Here is a 21414-nt window from a genome sequence, read left to right as displayed (position 1 = left end):
ATTGCTGAACTGCTTAACTATAGCATTGGGCTAAGCATGTTTTAACCTAGGATAATCAGATCTGTGGACTAATCTCCTGTTGTTATGTATAAACATTACCACTGTTGCTACCTCTATCTAGTCGACCTTGCAGTATATTCTAGCTGCATAGGTTCATTCTACAAGTTGTGGGGGTGAGGAGGGACCTCTGCAATTCAACAAATGAAAGAATTGTCAATTTTAAAAAAAAAAAGTCTTCATTTTCACTTTTTGTGACATATTCTTTGGCAACTACTGCTGAACAGGTACTCTTCATTGTTGACCCATCAGCTCAGCTTGCTAATTATTTCCTATTTGCATTTTGGGCAGAGTCCCTGACAACTGCTACTTGCCATCTGTCAGAAGAAACCCAGGATGGGAGGCATTCTATTTGTTTTATCTCTAAGGTAGTGCAGATAATCTTTCCTGCGCAAAAGGGCACAGTGTAGGCTGTTGTTCTTGCAAAAGCCATAAACAATTTAATAATGATATTAATACTGTTTGTGACGCAAATGGAAAGGGGAGAGAACAGAGGGAAATGGATTCATTTATTTCAGGAGCTTGAATGCTGTGCTAGAGTCAGACGATTTCTTGCCATTTTCATCGTAGTGCTCCAGCTAGTTAAGTACGTAAAACAGTGCAAAGGATCTTTCCAATCCCTCCTTTTAAAGTACCCCCAGATGTTACTCCAATATAAACATTGGCTTCATCAGTGGCTATGTAGCTATGTATGCAGTAAAATTACAGCTTTGACTACCAAACAAGAAGTCAGACAAAGCGGTTTATTGTTGGTAAAAGGCTGTAACCTCAGACTGTAGTAAGACTAAGGAAAGTAACTCTTTCGCCTCTTTTCAACATATTCTCTCTTATCCCTCCCTTGAAATATTCACATTAGACATGCCCACAGTAAAAGCCATGTTATAGCAGATCAGGCTTGCTTCATAAAGCTGGGAAGTGATGCTGGTTTCTCACTGTGCATCTGGCAAAAACTATAGAAGATTAGTACCCAGAATTTTCAACTGCTTTCCACACTGGGTTCCCAAACCTTGGTGATGAATGCAGTTTTAAATATTTGGTTGCAAGTCTTGTGTAGGGGATTCCAGCTCACCTCTTATATAGGTGCTATTTCTGTGAGTCACTCCACTGGTGGCTGGTCATCCCCACAATATCACATATTCCTTATCCAGAATTCCAAAATCTCCAAATTGTCCACAGGGGTGGCTGGATTAATTACTCCATTTGCTTACTGATGCTTTAGAGTAAAAAAATATTATTTTGTGCACAAAGGGATTAAAAATGTTGTGTATAAAATTATTTCCAGCAATGTGTATAAGGTGTATATGTAACATGTTCAGAATTGGGTCTCATCTTCAAGGTATTTCATTATGTATGTATATGCAATTACAGGTATTCCGAAATCCAAAACATTTCTGTTCCCAGGTATTTCAGATAAAGGATACTCAACCTGCACCACCTCACAGTATTACTGTCCATCTCTCCTTGAGATCATGTGGTGCAAGGACCAGACTAGAAATGCCTGTTCTTTAAAACCAGGGATCTTTTCACACCATACACTTATAGCACTATGAATCCATTCTAACTGCGTTGGTTCCAGCCTATAAAACCCTGAGTTTTGCAGTTTATAGGGTGGGCCATGAAGAATTCTCACCCGAGGATTTATAGTGCCATATAGCTTTCTATACTATACGATGCAGCCATGTCAGTTAAAGTGGGATCATAGTGTATAATTGTGTAGTGTGAACCATTCCCAAGTCTGCCTCAGTCATCCCTAAAGGGGGAGTGAGGGACTGACTCTTCTAGAGAAATTGATTTAGGGTTCAAATCTCTTCAGATAAGACTTATACCCCCTTGCAGCTTTGCCTTACCAGGTATTTTCTAGAGTTCAGCAAAGCAGAAGCACCGTGGGGACCAGTTTGGCAAAGATTTTTTTAAAAAAATGTTTTTCCTCTTTCCTGAAATGACATTTGTCCTCACACTCCATTGAGAATATGCAGCATTCCAAATTACTTTTCAGTACCCTGCAGGAAATCCCCCCTCAATGTAGTTGCTTCATGCTGAAGTGACTTTCCTTCTTAACCACAAGATCCGTGTTATGTAAACCATTCAGTCGGATGCTGAGAGCAATAAACCTCTCAAAATGGTTTCTTATTCCAATTAACTGGTCATTAGCAGCTGGTGTAGACTGATTTCTTAAGGGTTATGGCTTAAATAATTACCTGACACTCTGAGCCATTAAAAAATCCCACAGTTAATGAATAGTGAGGGAATCCAAGAAGAGACGGCAAAGAGTGACATCTAACTAACGGTTTCATGTGTTATCTTCTTTGGGGAATGGCACCTCAGATTTTCTGCTTGTGGGAGGAGGGAAATGACAAAACAAATTAACCAGGGAGGACTTTAACAAAATTGTCTAAGTTACTCTATACAATAACTGTTGACAGCTATTTAGCCACTGCAGTGAGCTTTAATAAGTTAACTTTTATTATCTTTGTCATAACCTGGGGTCCACTTTCCCCCTTTTCTTTTTAATGCCACAAATTAGAGATTACACTATACCAAAAGAATACTAATAAAGACACTCTCCTTCCAGGAGTGTTTTAACCCCACTCACCCCATGCTGCTTTCTTCATGCAGGACTCAGCACAGTTAAGTGTGAAATAACTATGGGATGTCATTCCCACTCATAGGACCCCAAGTGTGTCAAAGAAATGACATAACATTGAGCGGCAACAATGCTTATACTCCCCTGATTTCTAAGCATAGACAAAGTCATAATTTCAACAATTTCAACAACATTAATTCAATGGGAGGTTTAAGATCTCTTCACAGCCTGCTTTCTTGTTATTAACATCACATGGTAGTGCTTTTTAAAAAAGTTGTTTTTATATTGCAGTTTTGGAGACCCTAATGGGCAGAAAAACAATTTATAAATCATTTATGAATATAGATCATTAAACAAGTACTACAAAACATCCCAAACTCAACTCCCTCATTAATCAGCTTCTATTCATGCTCCTTTTATGCTTTTATGCTTTGCTGCCTGGCTCTACTCCAGGGGCTTTACTTTCTACTTCCAGTGCAGTCATTCCCAAGCTTAGATCCCCAGATGTTCATAGACTTCACTTCCCAGAGGTCCCAACCATCTATGGCCATTGGTCAAGGATTTGGAGAGCTGTAGGCGATCTGGGAATCTAAGTTAGGGAACCATTATTCTAACAGGAAATCACTTTCCATATCAATATACAGATACTTATAGCATCTGCATGACAGAACTTCCTCTGGTAATCACCACCAAAAAGCCAAAGATGTCCTCTTAACTGTTGTCTTTGTGCATGTGCCTTCAACTAGCCTTTTGACTTATGGCAACTCCATGAGTTTCATATGGGTTTCTTAGGCAAGGAATACTCTGGCAGTTTTATCAGATCCTTCCTCATCATTGATTGGTATTCATTGTCAGTCTCTGTTTAAGTACTAACCAGGCCTGACCCTACTTAGTTTCCAAGATGAGACAGGATCTGTTGTTTTTAGTATATTTAGGCCCCATATTAACTGTTGTGTCTGTGACCATGTGTGTGTGTTAGGATGGGAAAACCTCCCTTCCTCTATTCAGACATCACAGGTGATAATCATTTTCTGACACCTAGCATCATAGAGTTGGAAGAGACCTCATGGGCCATCCAGTCCAACCCCCCGCTAAGAAGCAGGCTCACTTTTTGACCAACATACTGGCTAAAGTATCAGTAACCTCCTAACTACAGAAAGCAAATCCAAGGGCATGGCCAGGTTAGAGCTTTGTGGAAGGAATAAAAAATACTGGGAAAACAAGATTTATCCACTTCATTTGTTCTTTAAGCGAATAATGATATACTTCAGAGGAATCTTATCTTTGAGACATGCCACATAATCTGCATCCTCTATACTCTATGTGAGGTTCTGAGAGTTAATATGGAATCAACTCATTCCTCTCTCTACTCAGAACCAGCCCTATGATTAGGCAGAGGAGGCAGCAACATCATCAAGTAGCAGATACAGAAGGTAGTTGTTCCCAGCTCTTCCTTCCAAGACACCCTCTGTGTCCTACATCCCTTAAATTAGCATGTTTTACTGACATGTAGTGAAAGACTTCATCCAATTGCCAGTGCTGGAGCAAGGTCAGTTGCCAGCCTATATTTAGAATTAGGGGAAAACATGTCACCTGCCTCAGGCAGCAAAATCTCTTAGTCCAGCCCTGTCTTCAGTGCCACGGTACATAGCCGGGTAGGTTACAAAAAGAAATTACAAACATTGTGCCTCCTGCAGTCTCACTCCGCAAAATAAAAATAGATATCTCTTCTCTGAAAGTGATTTGTGTGTAAGTTTTACTGAGCCAAGGATTGTGAATGATGCCTAGGACACCATATCATCTGAATTACCTCTTAGAAAAATCTGTTAGAAATGAGCTGCGGGCAGCCAACACAGCAGGAGGGAATGTGTGGCATATAAGCGTGTTCTTTTCTGGCATTAGAAGCGGCATGGGATGGGATGATATATGGAGAGGGTTTTCTCGTCAAGAAAATCAAAAAGTCCAAAATAAAAGGCAGTGGGGATGCAGCACTTTCTCTTTCTCTCACTCATGCCTATGGCTTTAATTACAGTAGCTGACCTGAGTTGCGATACTCTGGTATCAGCGATCTCAGATAGCAGTGAATGATGTGAGTTAGCCCCCTGGGGTGTCATACTCAGGCTCTGTTTTTCCTGCCCCCTCCAGTGCTCCATGCCTTCGTGCATCACAGCATTCCACGTCACATGCGCCTTTGAACACAATCTGGACATGCGGACACTATTAGCAGAGAATGATGAAGTGAAGTTCAAGTCCTTCTGCCTGGAGCACAGCAGCGGTGCCACCAAGCCACCAGATGACGCACGGATGGAAGGAGACCAAAGCAAGCTAGAAATGGAAAAGATGACACTGAGGAAGCAGAAGCTCCAGCAGCTGGAGGAAGATTTCTATGACCTTGTGAAGCCCTCTGAGGTGGCCGAGAACCTTGACCTTACTGAGTGGCTGGTTGATTTTGTCTATCAGTACTGGAAGATGAAGAGGAAAGCCAATTGTAACAAGCCCCTGATGACACTCAAAACCGATGAAGTGGACAACTTAGCTCAGCAAGAACAGGATGTGCTGTACCGGCGCTTGAAGCTCTTCACACACCTCAGGCAGGATCTTGAGAGGGTGAGTAGAATTCCTGGCTAAGTAAAAATGTCCTCTGCTGCTCTTTCAAGGTGAACTAAGCAGTTTCCAATAATTCTTTTGCTCCATTAGTCTGACAGATTTCTGCAACAGTCACTTAAACTTGGCAGTGCCTGCCCTTAGTTTTTGTTGTGCTCATTTTCCACCAATTTGTTTTTGTTATGGCTATTATTCATGACATTTCATCCTTTCATTTGCCACTCCCTTTGTTGGCAAAGATGAGAGGGGCACCAGTCTCTCTCACTTGCCCTTAGAAATGGAGAAGGTCCTTGGTGCTTTGAAAGGCTTGGCACAAAAATAAAGAAGATTCTCCACTCCTGGTTGTTTAATTTCATTAAGATGCATTGAATCTCTTATTGGGAGAAAGGCAATATATAGATTCATAGAGTTGGTTGAGACCAGAAGGGCCATCCAGGCCAACCCCATTCGGCCATGCAGGAACACACACCCAAAGCACTGCCAACAGATGACCATACAGCCTCTGCTTTAAAACTTCAATGGAATGAGACTCTACATCCCTCCAAGGCAGCATATTTCCCTGTTTTACAGCTGTTGAGGTCAATCAATAATTCCAAACTATCACAGATGCTAAGAATAAAACCACAAATTCTATTGGGTTTTGTTTTTCTGATGTTTTTCTTTTAGTGTAATGAAAAGGGGCCTTCCACTCTTGGTTAACAATTCTCTGTCCACCCTCCCTGATGATGGGTGTCATTCATCATCAGGGAGATCATTGATTGGAGAGAGGAAGAAAGTCAAATGCTCATTAAATTTTCTGGTTTCTCCATATTAAAACAGAAGCACCTGAAATGCATTTTGGACTGTCCTAGTATAATTAAATTAAAATCACACTGGCAGGGTGGTTTACAGCATTGCTTCGTGGTCCTTGGACCAGTACTAGACCCTGAGCCATTGGCTGCTGGTTCCTGGTAAGTTTCCAGGAAAGGAAGAAACAATTGTAGCTAGTGGCCACAAATACAGTCTGGTCTATAGCACACTGAGAAAATATAATTTCTGGTTCCCCACATAACAGAATCACTGGTGAAGAGAGGTATTTGTTTTCATTAAAACTATTGTCTGCAGACTCTTCTGTGATTTTTGTAATAAACAGACATATGTTTGCAGGTAAGACCAGGGAATGCTTTTGACACTGCCTTTTTTTGCAAACAAACAAACAAATGGACAATGTTATTGAAGTGACTCATTTCCTTTCCTTCCTTTCCTCTTGCCTTCCCCCTGCTGTGCCTAGTGCTGCTTGTGCTGATGAATGCAAGACAGTAAAAAGAGATTTATTAGAATCCTGCTCCCCAAACTGCCACACTGCCGATAGTCCTGGTTTCTTGTTCATTTCTCTTTTTGTTATCTACGCACTCACACCTATATAGGCACAAAACACTGTCAGATCCAGTCATGAAACTATGGAAAGCAGAGGATATGAGGACAAAACTGGCTCTGTGTAAACAACTTGTGAGATGGAAGAAGCAGAACAAATTGCCCAGTAAACACCACTGGGAAATTAAAGTACAGGGAAGGAGAAAGTGGGGAGAAGCAAGAAAGAGATTGTAGTTAATGCAAATAGATATAGAAGAGATAAGCTTTGAGATGGTTGATTTGCCAGCAGATAAGGAAAAACTTACTATAGTTTGAGTTACTCCTCCCACTTGTTACAGATAGCCAGAAAAAAAGAGAGACCTTCTGGTGTCATCCCGTGGGGGAGCCAACCCTAGAAGGCTAACCTTTTTTCTACATATTGCTCTGAGATGAAATGGTCTTAGGATCATACAATAATAGAGTTGGAAGAGACTGCATGGGCCATCCCCCCCGCCATGCAGGAAAAGCACAATCAAAGTACCCATGACAGATGGCCATCCAGCCTCTTGTTTAAATGCTTCTAAGGAAAAAGCATCCATCGCACCCTGAGGCAGAGAGTTCCAGTGCTGAACAACTCTTACAGTAAGGAAGTTCTTCTTAATGTTCAGATTTGATTGATTAATAGGAAAGATTCTAAAACAGTATTTGTTCTCTGCACCCATTTTGCAAATCAGAAACTATAAGTGGCCTGCTTAAAATATAAATGTTGCATAGTTGTCTGTGCGATGATTTCCTCATGGATATCACAGGCCCTACTTTGAATTATAGGTTGGTATAGTTTCTTGAAATCCAAAATACTTCAGAATTGTCCGCATGGGTGGCTAGCATAATAACCCATCTGCTTTCCTGTGATTCAATATACACAAACTTTGTTTGATGCACAGCAATATTGAAAATACTGTATAAAATAAATGAATTATATCTTTAAATCCAGACCCCATCTCCAAGATATCATTATGTATGTCTATGCAAGTGCATGTGTTCCAAAATCTGGAAAAAAAATCCAAAATTCAAAACACATATGGTCTTATGCATTTCAGAAAAGGGATAATCAACCTATATAAATCTGCCCAAGGTACTGTCTACTGAGAGGATTCAAGATCTTCTCTGACTTTGAATTGGACAAACTACATTGAATCTCTGGTGATCAGATTTGTGTCTATTACTATTCCCCATCCATATCTTGAGTACATTGGAAACTTGTTCCAGGTGAATTTTGCTCTGACCCTCTTCCATATTGGGGAAGGGACTTCCAACTGCTTATGTCTACTAGAACAGTCCCAGGAAACTTTGCAAACCCCCCCCCCTTTTTTTTTCTTGCTACAATAATGTGGGTATTTTCATGCAATATGTATGTCATGTATTTTTAAATCTTGTTTTAAGTTAATGTTGTAAAAATAGTGTTTTGATTGGGTTGATGGTGTAATGCTCAACTTTTTTTCTACTCCACACTGTTTTAGCTGTTTTGTAACTTATATTGTAAGGCACTTTCAGACCTATTTGGGAAAAAGGCAGGATGCAAATGAAATCAAATTGATACATCCAGAAGTATCTCAATGCTGTGACCCCACAAGGTCAGAAGGAGGGAACCTCCTTACTGGCTGAAATTTCAGTTCTCTTTCCTCTCTCCTAGCTCCCAGCCACCCCAATCCTCATTGCTTCAGTTTTCTTTTCATCCAGTTTCGTTTGGCTCATCTTTGTTGTCTTACACTGTACATGTACTGAAGGTACTTGAGAAAGTGCTGAAGTTACTTGAGCTAAAATAGGCACCCTTAATGTACTGAAGTGTCGCATTTCACATCTCCATATATATTCTTACCCTATGGTTTCATGCAGAGGAAGTGATAATGCAGATTAGAACACTAGTGAGACCAAAAGCAGTCTTTTATAAAGGTGGCATGTACCTCAACTGTCACCGACCTCAGGAACCTTCCTACTTGGAATGAACAGAGCTGTTTAAGAGCATTTGGGTGCCTGACACCTGAAGAGCAATCATGACAAGAGATATAGACAAGACTAACAAAATTCATAGGGTGCAGTTATCTTGATTAATCCACAAACATTTTTGAGACTGAAATTTTTGTTTAACTCCAAACAACAGAGGGAGGCCAAGGACTAAGAACAGAGACATCACAAAGCACAAATGGAGGATAATTGTGGGAATTGTTTGATGAAATATTAGGGGGTTTTGGTAGAGGGACAAGGAAGTATAATGTTGAATGCAAACTGACTGTTCACATGATTGAATATGGGACTCCCACAGTACTTGGTAGTATTATCTTCTACACATAATTTGCAACAAGCAGTTGACAATCCCAGAATGTCTTATAATTGGGCTAAAGTGTTTTAAAAGTAGCATAGCAATTCCTAAATCGCCTAAGTAATTTTATAACTTCTGCCCTAGATTATATGATTATGCAGTGAGAAACAGTGTACCTGCAAGATCTGTCTTCAGGTCTTCACTCAGCTATATATTTACCCGTGATCTTTGTCCTTATATGAACATTTTTGTCTTCATTGATTGTTTTAACAAAAAGTCTGTCATTGAAAGAACCACAGTCTTGGATTATCCAAAATTAAGTATATTCAGAAATCATTTTTAAAGTAACTTGCTTTAATGAATAAAGATTGATACTGTAATTTTGCAAGATGTGAAAACAGGGTACTTTAGTTTACAGTGGAGGATGAAGGAGAATAATATATGCTTCGGGGATGAAAGCACCTTCATTATAATGAAACATTTGTGTATATGAGGAGATAGGCAAGTGGTACCTTGACTTTGGTCCTCCAGAAGTTTTGGACTTCAATTCCCAGAATTCCTGACAGTTAGCCAAGCTATCTGAGGCCTCTGTTGGTTGAAGCCCATAAAATCATAGAGTTGGAAGAAACCAGAATCTCCTTCCTGCCATTTGGAACACACAGCCAAAGCACCTTTGACGGGGCCAACCAGACTCCATTTAAAAATCTCCAGAGAAATCCAAAACACCTGGAGGACCAAGGTTTAAGAACTGCTGAAATAGATGAATGATTTTTTTAAAATCAGTAATTATTAAAAACAACACAGATAAGACCACTAGTGTGAAGGTTATCTCTTAAGATGTCTTTAAAGAAGAGGAATATTTTCTCATCTAGCCTTTTAGGAGGGGATGCTGCATTACTTTAAATGTGAGCTCTCCTTTGTGGTAGATATTATGCTTTCCGTACTACCAGGGCTACCTGGTTTCTACAACCTTCCTCTGTGGAATCATCCTCTTCTCTTGGTCCACCGTGGTGCTGCCCCTCTCCCACCCAACTGCCACATTCAAGTTTCTTCTAACCCTTTTCATATTACAAATATTCCCACTCCCTGTTGGATTGCAACCCCTTCTAACCATGTTTTGAGTATGGGTCCAGTGTGTTCACATAAGGTATTTGTCCATTCATACTGGCTTAGAATGTGTTCAAAGTTCCCTCTAGTGAGTATAGAAGTTGCAACTGGGGGAGCTGAAAGGTACAATCACTGTTGAGTTTATTATCCTACAGGGTCAGACATCAGTACCCTGAAAGAAAATACAACTGGAAGAAATGAAACTTCCAGGTCCCCTGTTCCACTCCTGATGTCTAGGGGACTATTGTATTTTTAGGGTTGGGATAAATTTTTGGGCATGAACAGGCTGGTTGGGGCTGCTGAAGTAACCTAGTGTTTAAAAGCAGAGATAGGAAAATTGGTAGATAAGAATTAATATGTCTTGTTAATTGTTAATAAGCTTTTTAAAAAATCTAATTCACTTGGATTTATGTTATGCAATTAAGCCTCTGTTAAATTACTATTTAAATGTGAGTTAAATACCTGCATTAAAATTCTTACTTGAATAAAGTTTTAAATGCAGTCCATTATTTTTCTCACACCCCACCACATCCCTATTATAGGAGCTAAGAAAATGGAACATAGATCTGATTTTTTAAATATATATATACCCAAACCTCCTCTCTTGCTTCCACTTTCTCCCGTCCTTTGAATTTTATTGCCCTACCCAGCCATTTCTTTAATGTGTTGTGACTCCAACTCCACGGAGCTTTTAAGGAGGTTTGCAAAAATCCAGAAGAATAGGCAACAAGTAAAGAACTAGCTGGGAAAAATAAAAATATATAAGAAGTAGCTTGGATTTTTTTTAACTTTCTTCATTATATTAATAAATTGTTATAACCCAATTCTGTAATTCTGTAGTTTTAATTTAAACCAGTCATTTAGTTTAAAATAAATTGAACTAAATTTACTCTTTTATTAGAATAATTCCAAGTTAACTAGTAACTATCTTGGTTTCTGTCTCTGTATAAAAGGACAATTCATCATGATTCATTCATTCTTCATTCACAATGGCGTAAAGGAGTCTTTAAATAGTGTATAGTTCCTTACTAATATTGCTCCTTGCTCTTTAAAACCTTTGCTCTGAGGAATAACATACTTCTCCTGGCAGTCAAAACATGCACCCTATTATAAGTGATATAAAGTATTTCAACCTGCCTACTTGGCTCTGAATTATGAAGACGTAACAAATTTTCATGGAACAATCCTGCTGCTAGGATTTTAATACTCTACAGGCTCCAGATCCTGTCTAATCTTGGATGTTAAGTAGGGTCAACCCTGATTAACACTTAGACGGGCAACGGCCAATAATGCCAGGTTCTGTAGGAAGGAACTGGCAAAACTACCTCTGAGTATTCCTTGCCCAAGAAATTTGCAGAGTAGTCCATATACAGACGAGTGACTTGGAGTGCATCTACACTGTCAATTTTAATGCAGTTTGATACCAGCTTAACAGCCAAAGGATTCTTCGGCAGAGAAGGCTGAAGACCATATAAAATTACACCTCCCATGATTCCATAGCATTGAGTTATGGTAGTTAATGTGGTGTCAAATTACATTAAAATAATCTAGACTTTATCTGATGAGATGTAAAGCATTTAGGATGGTTGGTTTTCCCTTAAGTTTTGCAATGCCCCATTTGGAAATTAAATGGATGATTTTCCTACCCCCTTACCTTTTCTCTGTTTTATTTAGAATTTATCCATTTGATTTGCCATCACACAGTAGAGATTTGTTTTCTCCCATTGTTCTCCCCCCCCCCCCCCCCCCGGATTTCGATTATAGGAAGTGGTTTAAAATTAACCCAATCTTTCTGCAAGCCTCTGTATTGGCGATCATAGGAAGTGGTTTACAATTGGGGAAATTGGTATTTCGGCTCCTCCCACACATGGCATCATAATTTTATTTACAAGCGGGAAACAGAGATTAACATCACATGGGGAAAATGACATTTTTTCCTGTCTCTACACAGCGAATTTAAAAATAAGTCAATTGCCAACTGTTTTAGGAATTGTTGGAGAAGCCAACACTTTGGAAATGGCTAAATACCTCAACCCCACAGTTGAAGCTTGTGTTGTGTGAAGAGCACTGTGGGTTGCCTTTTCTTAAATGTGTAGAAACACTAATTTTACTGCATGGGATGAAGTTCTGTGTCATTTCAATGATTCTCATGGAACTACACATACAGCCACAGTCTCAGAAAATATCATTTTGCAGAACAAGGATTGGATCTGGATTTCTAGTGTGTTGTATGTAAAACCTCCTATACCTCCATTACCTTGTCAGTGGAAGAGGACAGCAAATGTTCCTGTGGATAAAACAAAGAGTTTACCTGTACTGCCAGGTTTTTAAATTATCCATAAAACATGAAATTGTATCCTTATAAAATGATTGGTTTTGGACACTGAATGCACAAAGTGCATATTACTAAACAAATCCTTTCACACCTTGATGGGCATTTATCCAGAACTGACAAAGGCAATTGCAAACTAGTTCCCTTTGAAAGCCTAAAAAGCACACATTTATTTTAGCCTGGAATTTCCCTTTTTTCTCACTAATTAGAACTTATTGAGGCAGTTATAGTCATATTTTCCATTCACTTTTGATTGCTTTCACTTGCAAGCTGACATCAACTTTTACATTCATTTGCATAATATGATACTCTGAGAAGCCTTTAAAAATTAACAATTTTAGAACACTCTTTTCTGTAATTATATTCTCATTTCTTTTTCAAAGCAAGCATGTCTGGAGGTAGAGGCCATTTTTATTTGGATCAGCTACAAACCATTGTATGTACTTGTATATCTCTTCTTTGCAAATCCGTTCCTGGAAGTTCACTTATCTACCTAAAATTTCCCTGACTTTTCAGTAAAGATGGAATATGTAAATACTGTACATGATGACTCTGTTACTTGGGATGATGACACTTCAACTCTTTTATTATTGTGGTAAAAGATTAATGAAGTAATTTGGGGAAGGACAAAAGTGGTGTTAAATATACACTGATTCCTAAATGTACTTCAGGAGTAACTAACTGACAGGGTCATTAATGATATGGATGTCTCCAGCAGAACATACAGTTAATACCTAAAAAGACATAGAGGTGAATGGAAGAAGCAGAATCATATGAGTGTCATGTATCAAAGTAAATTAGTGCAAATATTCTTGAGGCCACTTTCCTGTACCCTTGGTGCCCTAAGTAAGACTTTAGTGCGCCGCACCCCCCCCCCCCCCCCACCCCGGGTCCTGGCTCCATACACCCAAATGCACATTTTACTCATATATAGTATATTTGCAAGCTTTGTGATAGCAAAAAAGGTTCATTTTCTTTGTCAATATTTTATTTACCATGTTATGTATCCTTAGAATCTTAGAGTTGGAAAAGACCTTGTGGGCCATGGGCCATCCAGTCCAACCCCCTGCCAAGAAGCAGGAAATCACATTCAAAGTACCCCTGACATGGCCATCCAGCCTCTGCTTAAAGGCCTCCAAAGAAGGAGCCTCCACCATACTTTGCAGCAGAGACTTCCACTGCTGAACAGTTCCTCATGTTCAGGTGGAATCTCCTTTCCTGTAGTTTAAAGCCATTGTTCCACATCCTAGTCTCCAGGGCAGCAGAAAACAAGCTTGCTCCCTCCTCCCTAAGACTTCCTCTCACATATTTATAGATGGCTATCATGTTTTTCTCAGCTTTCCCTTCTGCAGGCTAAACGTGCCCAGCTCTTTAAGCCACTCCTCATAGGGCTTGTTCTTCAGACCCTTAATCATTTTAGTCACCCTCCTCTGGACACCTTGATCCATTCCAGCCAGGTGTACCATGAAGTATCAGCAGTGTGCATATGGACTCCAGTTGCTAGGACAATATACACCAAACCCTATTGGATCATTGGCAGTCGGCTTCATTCGTGCTTTTCTGTTGTTGGAGATGGGGATAGAGGGAAGATGCATTTAGTCGTTTCTACTGCCATAAACGAAAGAATGGATTATACTGTTTAGTTTAGTTTACCAAATACCCTGCATCATTGTCATGGGACTACCACCCTCCTCTCAGTGTGGCCAATAGCCACACTGACTGAATTATAGTCTTAAAAAGTTAACTTTTCCAAGCTTATGTGTCACAGAGCTCCAATAAAAATAAAACAAGCAGGCATTAATAGAAAGAAGCTCCATGAATAGAAAATGTACAGTTGGTTCAGAACTTTATTTGGGAATTTTGTGTTTAAGTATTGTATACACAACTATGAGTAAGGTTCTGATCCTATCCTTTTTAATTGGGCAATTTTCTGTTCATTTGATGGAGTTAGAATTTGGCTAGAGTCTTGCAAAGGAGTTCAGGGAGAGTTTTATTATGTCATTGAAGGCTTGTTTTTATCCTGATTACCAGTCTTATTCATTGATATGCCTGCATTGCTGTGGGAATTCGCGAAAGCAAACTTGGCCCATTTGGTCTTTGAATGAACCAGGGAAGGTCAAAAGGGGAGCAAGCATATTTAGGCACCAATATACCTTGCATGCTCTGTGCTTCCTGGTTTGTCTCGTGTGTTTAAGTAAAGCAGCTTGGGATGTGTGAGTCCCCTTGTTCTCCCCTCAAACCGCCTTGCTCAGTCACATGGGACACACGAGAAGTGAAGAGCATGAAGCTCAAGGTAAATGCTGGTTTCTGTTCTTTTTGGGGCTAAATTGGGGTGTTAGGGCCCAGGGCATCCTGAGCCCAGAGAACATGTGATGGCTGTGGGGACATGATCCTGGATCCCACATAGGAATCTGGTATGGATGTCCCCAACTGTAGTACGATTTGGACCTTTCCTTGTATTTTTTTTTTTTTACCCTGGGTGCAGTTGCATTAAGTGGCTTACCCCGGGTTATAACCTTCATCAACCTAGGGGCATTATGTGGACAAAAGCAGGTTAATGTGACTCTGCACTGCAAATACTGGCAATGTAAAAGCGGTCTGAATTTTCCTCACATCATGTTTCTAAGAGTGCATGATAGAAGGGTTCAATGGAATAATGTTAGAGATTAGAAATATTTTTTTCCTTGTCTTGCATTAGACTTGAGAAAAGTAAATGTGGAAATTGATCAGATCCTTCACCTTGAGGCCTGGCCTTGAACTGCAGGGCCAAGGGTGTTCAGCCAGACCTTGTTGATGCCTCAGTATGTTATGCGTCAGGAAACTATTTGATATTTGAATATCCAGCCCTCTTTGGTCTCCTCAAGCTGTATATGGAATGGCTAGACAATACACAATAGCTAACTGGCACTAGGCTTCCTTTGATCACTGGCATTCCTACAGTATTTTTTCTGAACTGAGTTTAGCTCTGAGGGGACTTTTTCACAACTGGGTCATCAGTTCTTAGTAAAAACAACACATCTCCTGAAGGAAGCAAGACAGAAATGATCTTTGGATGACAGGGTTTATTTCAGAAATATTGTCATTAGCTCTACACCTGCTGAGGTGAAAGCTGGTTTTGGTGTTTTTAAAACAAACAAATCTTCTTGTTGAACTCTGAAAACCCAAAATGAAAAGAAAATACTCAAAGGTCAGGTGGTTGCTCCTTAACAGATGACCCAATATGTGGGAAGTTGGAGCAGCTGGTCTGTAAATGAATTAGTAAAAGAAAATATCAGAGAAAACATCAAGCACTTTAAAAGAGATCAAAAGTTTACTTTTATACAAGCATTCAAGGAATGAAATATCTTGGGGTTCAATATAAAACTAAAGAACAGGATTTGAAAATGAGAACAAAATGATCTGTTTACAGCACAGTCCTGTGCACATTTTTTCAGAAGCGAGTCCCATTGATTTCAGTAGGATTTATTTCCAGGAAAGTAGATATGAAATTTTAACTTCAGCATGTAAATTGAAATTAATATGTTCATTTGGAGTGAATAGGAGTCTGATTAGTAATAAATGAAGTTAGTGTTACTCACAGAGCTTCTGGGAATGTTGCTATGGTAGAGACAAAATCTTTAAAATGAAGATTTTTTTAAAAAAAGAAAGACTTCAAAATGCAAACTAAACTGAAGAAATTCTGCAAGTCCAGATTTATCATTATCTTACATTATTCCCCAAGTCATATAAGTATTATGGCTAAAGTTACAGAATGTGTCCAGATGGAAAATACTAAGTTCTAAAATACAATGTTGTCATAATCTCTTAATCAGTGGAAAGAGAGATGAGCACCTAGAGTTACTTGATTTATCCAGGATTTAGCAAAGGCCAAATTCTTTAGAAGCTGCTTTTTGAAAAATGCATAAGATTTTTGGTTCTGTGGATAACAATTAGCAATCATTGTGGTTCAGAGCATGAAAAACCGCTGTGTAGGCCCCTTCCACACAGCTGAATAAAATACCACATTATCTGCTTTGAACTGGGATATATGGCAGTGTGAACTCCGATAACCCAGTTCAAACCAGATATTTTGGGATCTTCTGCTTTGATACTCTGGGTTATATGGCTGTGTGGAAGGGCCTCCAGAAAACACTGCTGGTTTGATGAGGAATTCTGGAGTGTTGTATTCCAAACAATAAAATAAAATCCAAGCTCTGCTGCAGCACAGTAAAACTGTAAATTGGTAGATCATTTCATTATCAATACCTGCTTTTTTTGGTGGTTTTTTTTTTTGAAAGAATAAAATACATAGGTTTGAAAAAAAAACATGTATATAGCCAATTCTACTGTTTATGTCATAAAGATTTTCCATGTTTTTTCCTTCTTTATGGATAACACTTCAGAAAGTTTCAGATATGGCATCTATTTGACATTTGTAAATTATTTTACACCTAGATTTCACGTCATTTTTAAGGCATATTAAATGTTCCAAATTTGTTAGAAATGTGTTCTAACAGCAACACCAGAGGCACTCCCAGTGGCCAGCTACTGGGCAAAAGACATTTAGCATTAATGGCAAGATTTTTTTTCTTCCTTAAAAAAATCTCTATGTTTGCCAAATCCATTACAACTTGTACCCTTGGTTCACTTCTGACACGAGAAAAAAGCCCCCTAGATTTCACATGCCACACACAGGATATTCAGACAAACTATGCCTTATCATATGGTTTTTTCCTGTTTCGGAGACCTTTACTAGCAGTGAGATTCTTAAAACATAATGGCATAGAAACATTTTGTGGTTATGTTAAATAAAAGTATCCTATTATAAACATTAAAATCTGAATTAAACTACAGACTTAAATTGTGTTGACTATATCTCACAAACAGTGTGAATCTGAGGGTTTATTACTATTACTGCAGGAAGGCTCACATGAGATAATGAAAGGGAAGGCAAAGTAGTTTGCTCACTTGAGAGCCATTGCACTGAAATGGCACTGATTTGAATCCAGGGTATGTGAAACTCACATTCAAAGTTTGATGAGCCTGGATATTCATTTGGTGATGGAGAGCAACTCATTATGTCGTAACAGATTATCAGGAAGAGAAAACAAATCGACCCTTTATCTCTCTGCCTATAAGTTCATCATGCAACATAAGAGCCGAGGCACTTCTGAATCCCACTTTTTTGGGTTAAAGCAAGAGGTTCATAGAACAGCAGAGGCCCGAATAAAAGGTTCTCTTCTGAACCACCAATCTCCATTAAATTAATATTTGCTAAATATATTTTTTTATTTTCAGCAAATTGCTTGTTATTCTTCATTTCCATTTCAGTTAATTTTGTTAATGCTAATTTTATCCTCTTTCTTCTCTCCTTTAACTCATTCCTCTGATCTCAAATGCTTTCAGAGCTGGGGAGGATCTTCATCTAATGGCCTCCACCACATTTTTACATGCACACTTCATTTCAGCTTCCTAGTTAAATAATGATTCCCTTTTTGGGATAGGTTACCAATATGCTAACTCAGGTACCTTTTATAATTGAGCTGTTTATTTCAAGTAGAAGGCCATTGTGATTCCACTTGAATTGGCACTATGCCAACCTGGTGCCCTGGGATTTGCAGTTTTGGGAGGGACAATTAGAATGTTCAACCAGAGAGCTCTCTGGGCATCACTAAACTACAAACCAGATCATGTAGCCATGGCAACAAATGAAATCATAATGTTATAACAGTATAGTGAAGAAAGAGTTCCCAGGAATTTTGCCCTGTCAGTCTCCTAGTTGTGACATGCCTTTGAACATATTTAGCTGTATGTACTTGCAAGCACAGTGTTCAGAACTTCATGTGGATGAAATTGATGCTTGAATAGGGCTGTATTGCTTCTCACTCCCAGCAGAAGATATGAGATCAAAATTTACATATTCCACCTTTTCTTCTTCTTTCACCAAAGTTCTAACTTGAAACTTGTGCAAACAATTTTTTCAAGCTTTGCTACAATTTTCACATCCAAAAGAAGATGTACAGGCAGTCCCTAAATTACAAACATCCAATTACAAACTCCTCGTTACAAATAGGAATGAGAAGACAGGAAGCAAGAGGAAGTCTACCCTTAGGAAGGGAAATACACTCCTGAAAGAGTTATCGTGGGAAAAAGGTGTCTCAGTTGAAGCTTTTTACCAGCCCCTGTTTTCATGACAACCCAATATTTTCAAAATCCAGTTATTACAGGGACAGAAAGTGAGGTTGAGTCTTCTGAACAGGGGCACAGACAGCAAAACGAACATTGCAGAGGTGCTAGCCCTTCTCTATGTTATCCAAAACTAAAACATTTTTTTGGCTGGAGTTACATTTTTAAAACTTGCCTGTCCAACTTATATACAAATTCATAACACGGGAACAGCCTGTATGTAAATGCAGATATATTTTTCTTTCAGATACCACACTGTCAACATCATGAGGGGATGACAAACTGCTTTTAGGGTGTTGTTTGTTTGCAGACAGCTGCTGGATGAAAACATAAATATAATATGTCACCCCAAATTTATGAAGCCGGTTTCAAACAGATGGACACAGATTATCTTTGATTTTACAGCAGCCTTTACATTAGTCTATTGCACTTCGTAGTCAAGGATTTGTTTATTTGGTGGTTTCAGTCCATTGACTACCTCACTCAGGACTATGATTGCAACATAGGCATGAAACATGGAGCAATAATATGTGCTGTTGGGAAGACCTGATGAAGTGAAGCGAGAGGCAGAGATAAGCAGACACATGAGAAAGCATTTGAGGAACCTGAGTAGATGTCTTCAGAATTCAATTCTGACCAAAAAAAAGCACTTCCCACTCTGTTTTGCAGGTTAGAAATCTTTGTTACATGGTAACACGGCGAGAGAAAATGAAGCACTCCATTTGCAAACTCCAGGAACAGATCTTCCACCTCCAGATGAAACTCATTGAGAAGGACCTTTACCCAGGTATGTGTTGCGCATACTGTCCAGAAGAAACAAATGTGTTGCTTCTGGAACTTAATATAGATATATGCTTTTTCCTGCTGTTGAGACCTAAGCAACTTTTCTACTTATTTTTAAATCAAGGTTTGACAGTTTGAATGGAAACATAGCCATCAGTGGTTTCCATACTGTTGAGTCTTCTTAGAAAAGTGCACTGTGTTTTCAAAGACCTGCAAATATTGATACCCATGATTCCTTTTCGTCTGCGAGAAATATATTGCTTGGGTTCCTCTTTCTAGTAAAGGGCAAAATTTAATATTCATGATTCTATTTGGCGTTCATCACATATTTAAGGGAAGCCTTTTTATAGGTGCTAAACTATAACTGTTTTTGAGGCAGAGTTGTTAATATGAAGTTCAGCATAATGATGCCAGGTTCGAGTGTTTTCACCTATCATTCATAACATAATGATACTGAATTTTTACAGACCAAGTCATTTGTGATCATCATGCGTTCAGTTCCACATGTCATGGTCTCAAGGCCTTTCTGCTATCTAATCCCCAATTTAAACCTCAAAGGGATGCAAATAGGAAAAGATAATCTTCATAAAAAGCATGAACCCAGTTTGGAGGCATAGTTTGTTTGTTAAGCTCTATGGCATGATAGTAATTACGGTATCCCTCTTATAAAACAGCTTCTATTACAGTGGGACTCATGTAATTATTTTGTATTCATTTATAAATCCAGGCATGAAATGCTAGTGTGGTACAACAGAAGGGTTTAGCTAAGACCAAATGGCTTGCAGTAAATCACGGCATTGTTTATTTTTAAAATACTTGAACCATTCCTTCGTCTGCAAAAGAGCCCAAACCAGTGTACAGCTCATTATTATTCTAAACTGCCATATTGGATTCAACTTGTATTTGTTTTCAGCAACTGAAGAAGGCAGGAGCTGAAACATTTTGCTACTTTATTTATTAAGTTCTGATTGTTAATGGGGTGCATCCTTCTGGGGATACAGAACAAACTTCTTAGAAGTGCTGTTTGTTTTGGGAATCACTTAACATTATAAAAAGAGATGGGACATAGCAAAAGCAACAACATAACAGTGAGTCATAAAAGCTATTCTGTTCAGACAGAAAACCACAATTCAATGTGAAATAAAATTAAACAAGTTTAAAGTACTGAGAGAAACAGAAAGATTGTAATTAAGTGTCGGAAAAAAACACTTATCAAGTGGATACCTACTGTGGGCAACGTCACACACAAGAGTGGTTGGATTGGATAAACCTTATGGTCTCTTCCAACTCATATGTTTCTATAATTTGGAGTCCCATCTTTTCAGCTTCCCAGGACCTGGCTTGAGCAGCCTTCCAGTTTATCTTGCACTGCAATATCCCTGGAGAGCCAGTGGTGAGAAATGCTGTGGATTGTAGTTTAGCAACTCCTGGAGAGCAACACCATCCCCACCCCTTGTCTAATTTAGCCCCATTTGATAAACCTCATTCCATCATATCCACAGGTACACTTATTAGGTGTGTAAGATAAGGCCTTCTCCCATGTTTGCACCAGGTTTTGGAACTTGCTGCCCCTCCACTAGCAGACGGAGACACTTTTATTCTGTCACGACCCAGGCTGCAGAGCACCAATAACCATACACAGAGGCCAGAATCTATCTAATATCTTTATTAAGGAAATAAGTAAAGGCAATAAAAATAAGTGTAGAATATAGTTCAGAAGATGTCCTTTCAGGAAAGGTCAAATATAGTCCAGGAAAACAATGTCCAATATGAAATAGTAAGGTCCAAAGTTGTAATCCAGTAACCGAAACACTCACTTTGCCAAGCAAAGTGAGGGGAGATGACAAGGTCCTTTAGTCCATGAAACTTAGGCAAGGCAAGGAAATAGCTTGATTCAAGGCAACAAGGAACGAGGAACAGGGACAAGATCCGTGGTAATTACTTGGCAAGGTCCGGGAAGCAAGGCAAGGTCCGTGAAACAGAAACAAGGCTGGAAACGTGAACGAAGGCTTGGAAACAGGAACGAGGCTTGGAAACGGGGATAGCGCTGTCCACACACAGCCTACTCCAGTAGCTGACGAATTGACTCCGCAAGATTCCTTCGGGGCAAGGAACCTAAATAGGGTCTCG

The 21414-nt window shown here is 39.1% G+C and overlaps 1 protein-coding gene across 4 annotated transcripts in view; it reads left to right on the top strand.

The window, feature by feature from the left end:
* jade2 (jade family PHD finger 2) overlaps positions 1 to 21414 on the top strand; it is a 202354-nt gene that overhangs the window by 155074 nt on the left and 25866 nt on the right. For 3 of the 4 annotated variants that reach the window (XM_062970359.1, XM_062970360.1, XM_062970358.1), the window contains exons 9-10: positions 4787 to 5248; positions 19171 to 19288. In XM_062970359.1, the coding sequence (XP_062826429.1) occupies positions 4787 to 5248; positions 19171 to 19288 (580 nt within the window). The remainder of the gene's footprint in view (positions 1 to 4786; positions 5249 to 19170; positions 19289 to 21414) is intronic. The other variant, XM_062970361.1, reaches the window with a different exon arrangement.

The sequence above is a fragment of the Anolis carolinensis genome, chromosome 2 (assembly GCF_035594765.1).
Source record: "Anolis carolinensis isolate JA03-04 chromosome 2, rAnoCar3.1.pri, whole genome shotgun sequence".
Classification (NCBI taxonomy): Eukaryota; Metazoa; Chordata; class Lepidosauria; order Squamata; family Dactyloidae; genus Anolis; species Anolis carolinensis.
This window is presented reverse-complemented; position numbering and strand designations above follow the sequence as displayed.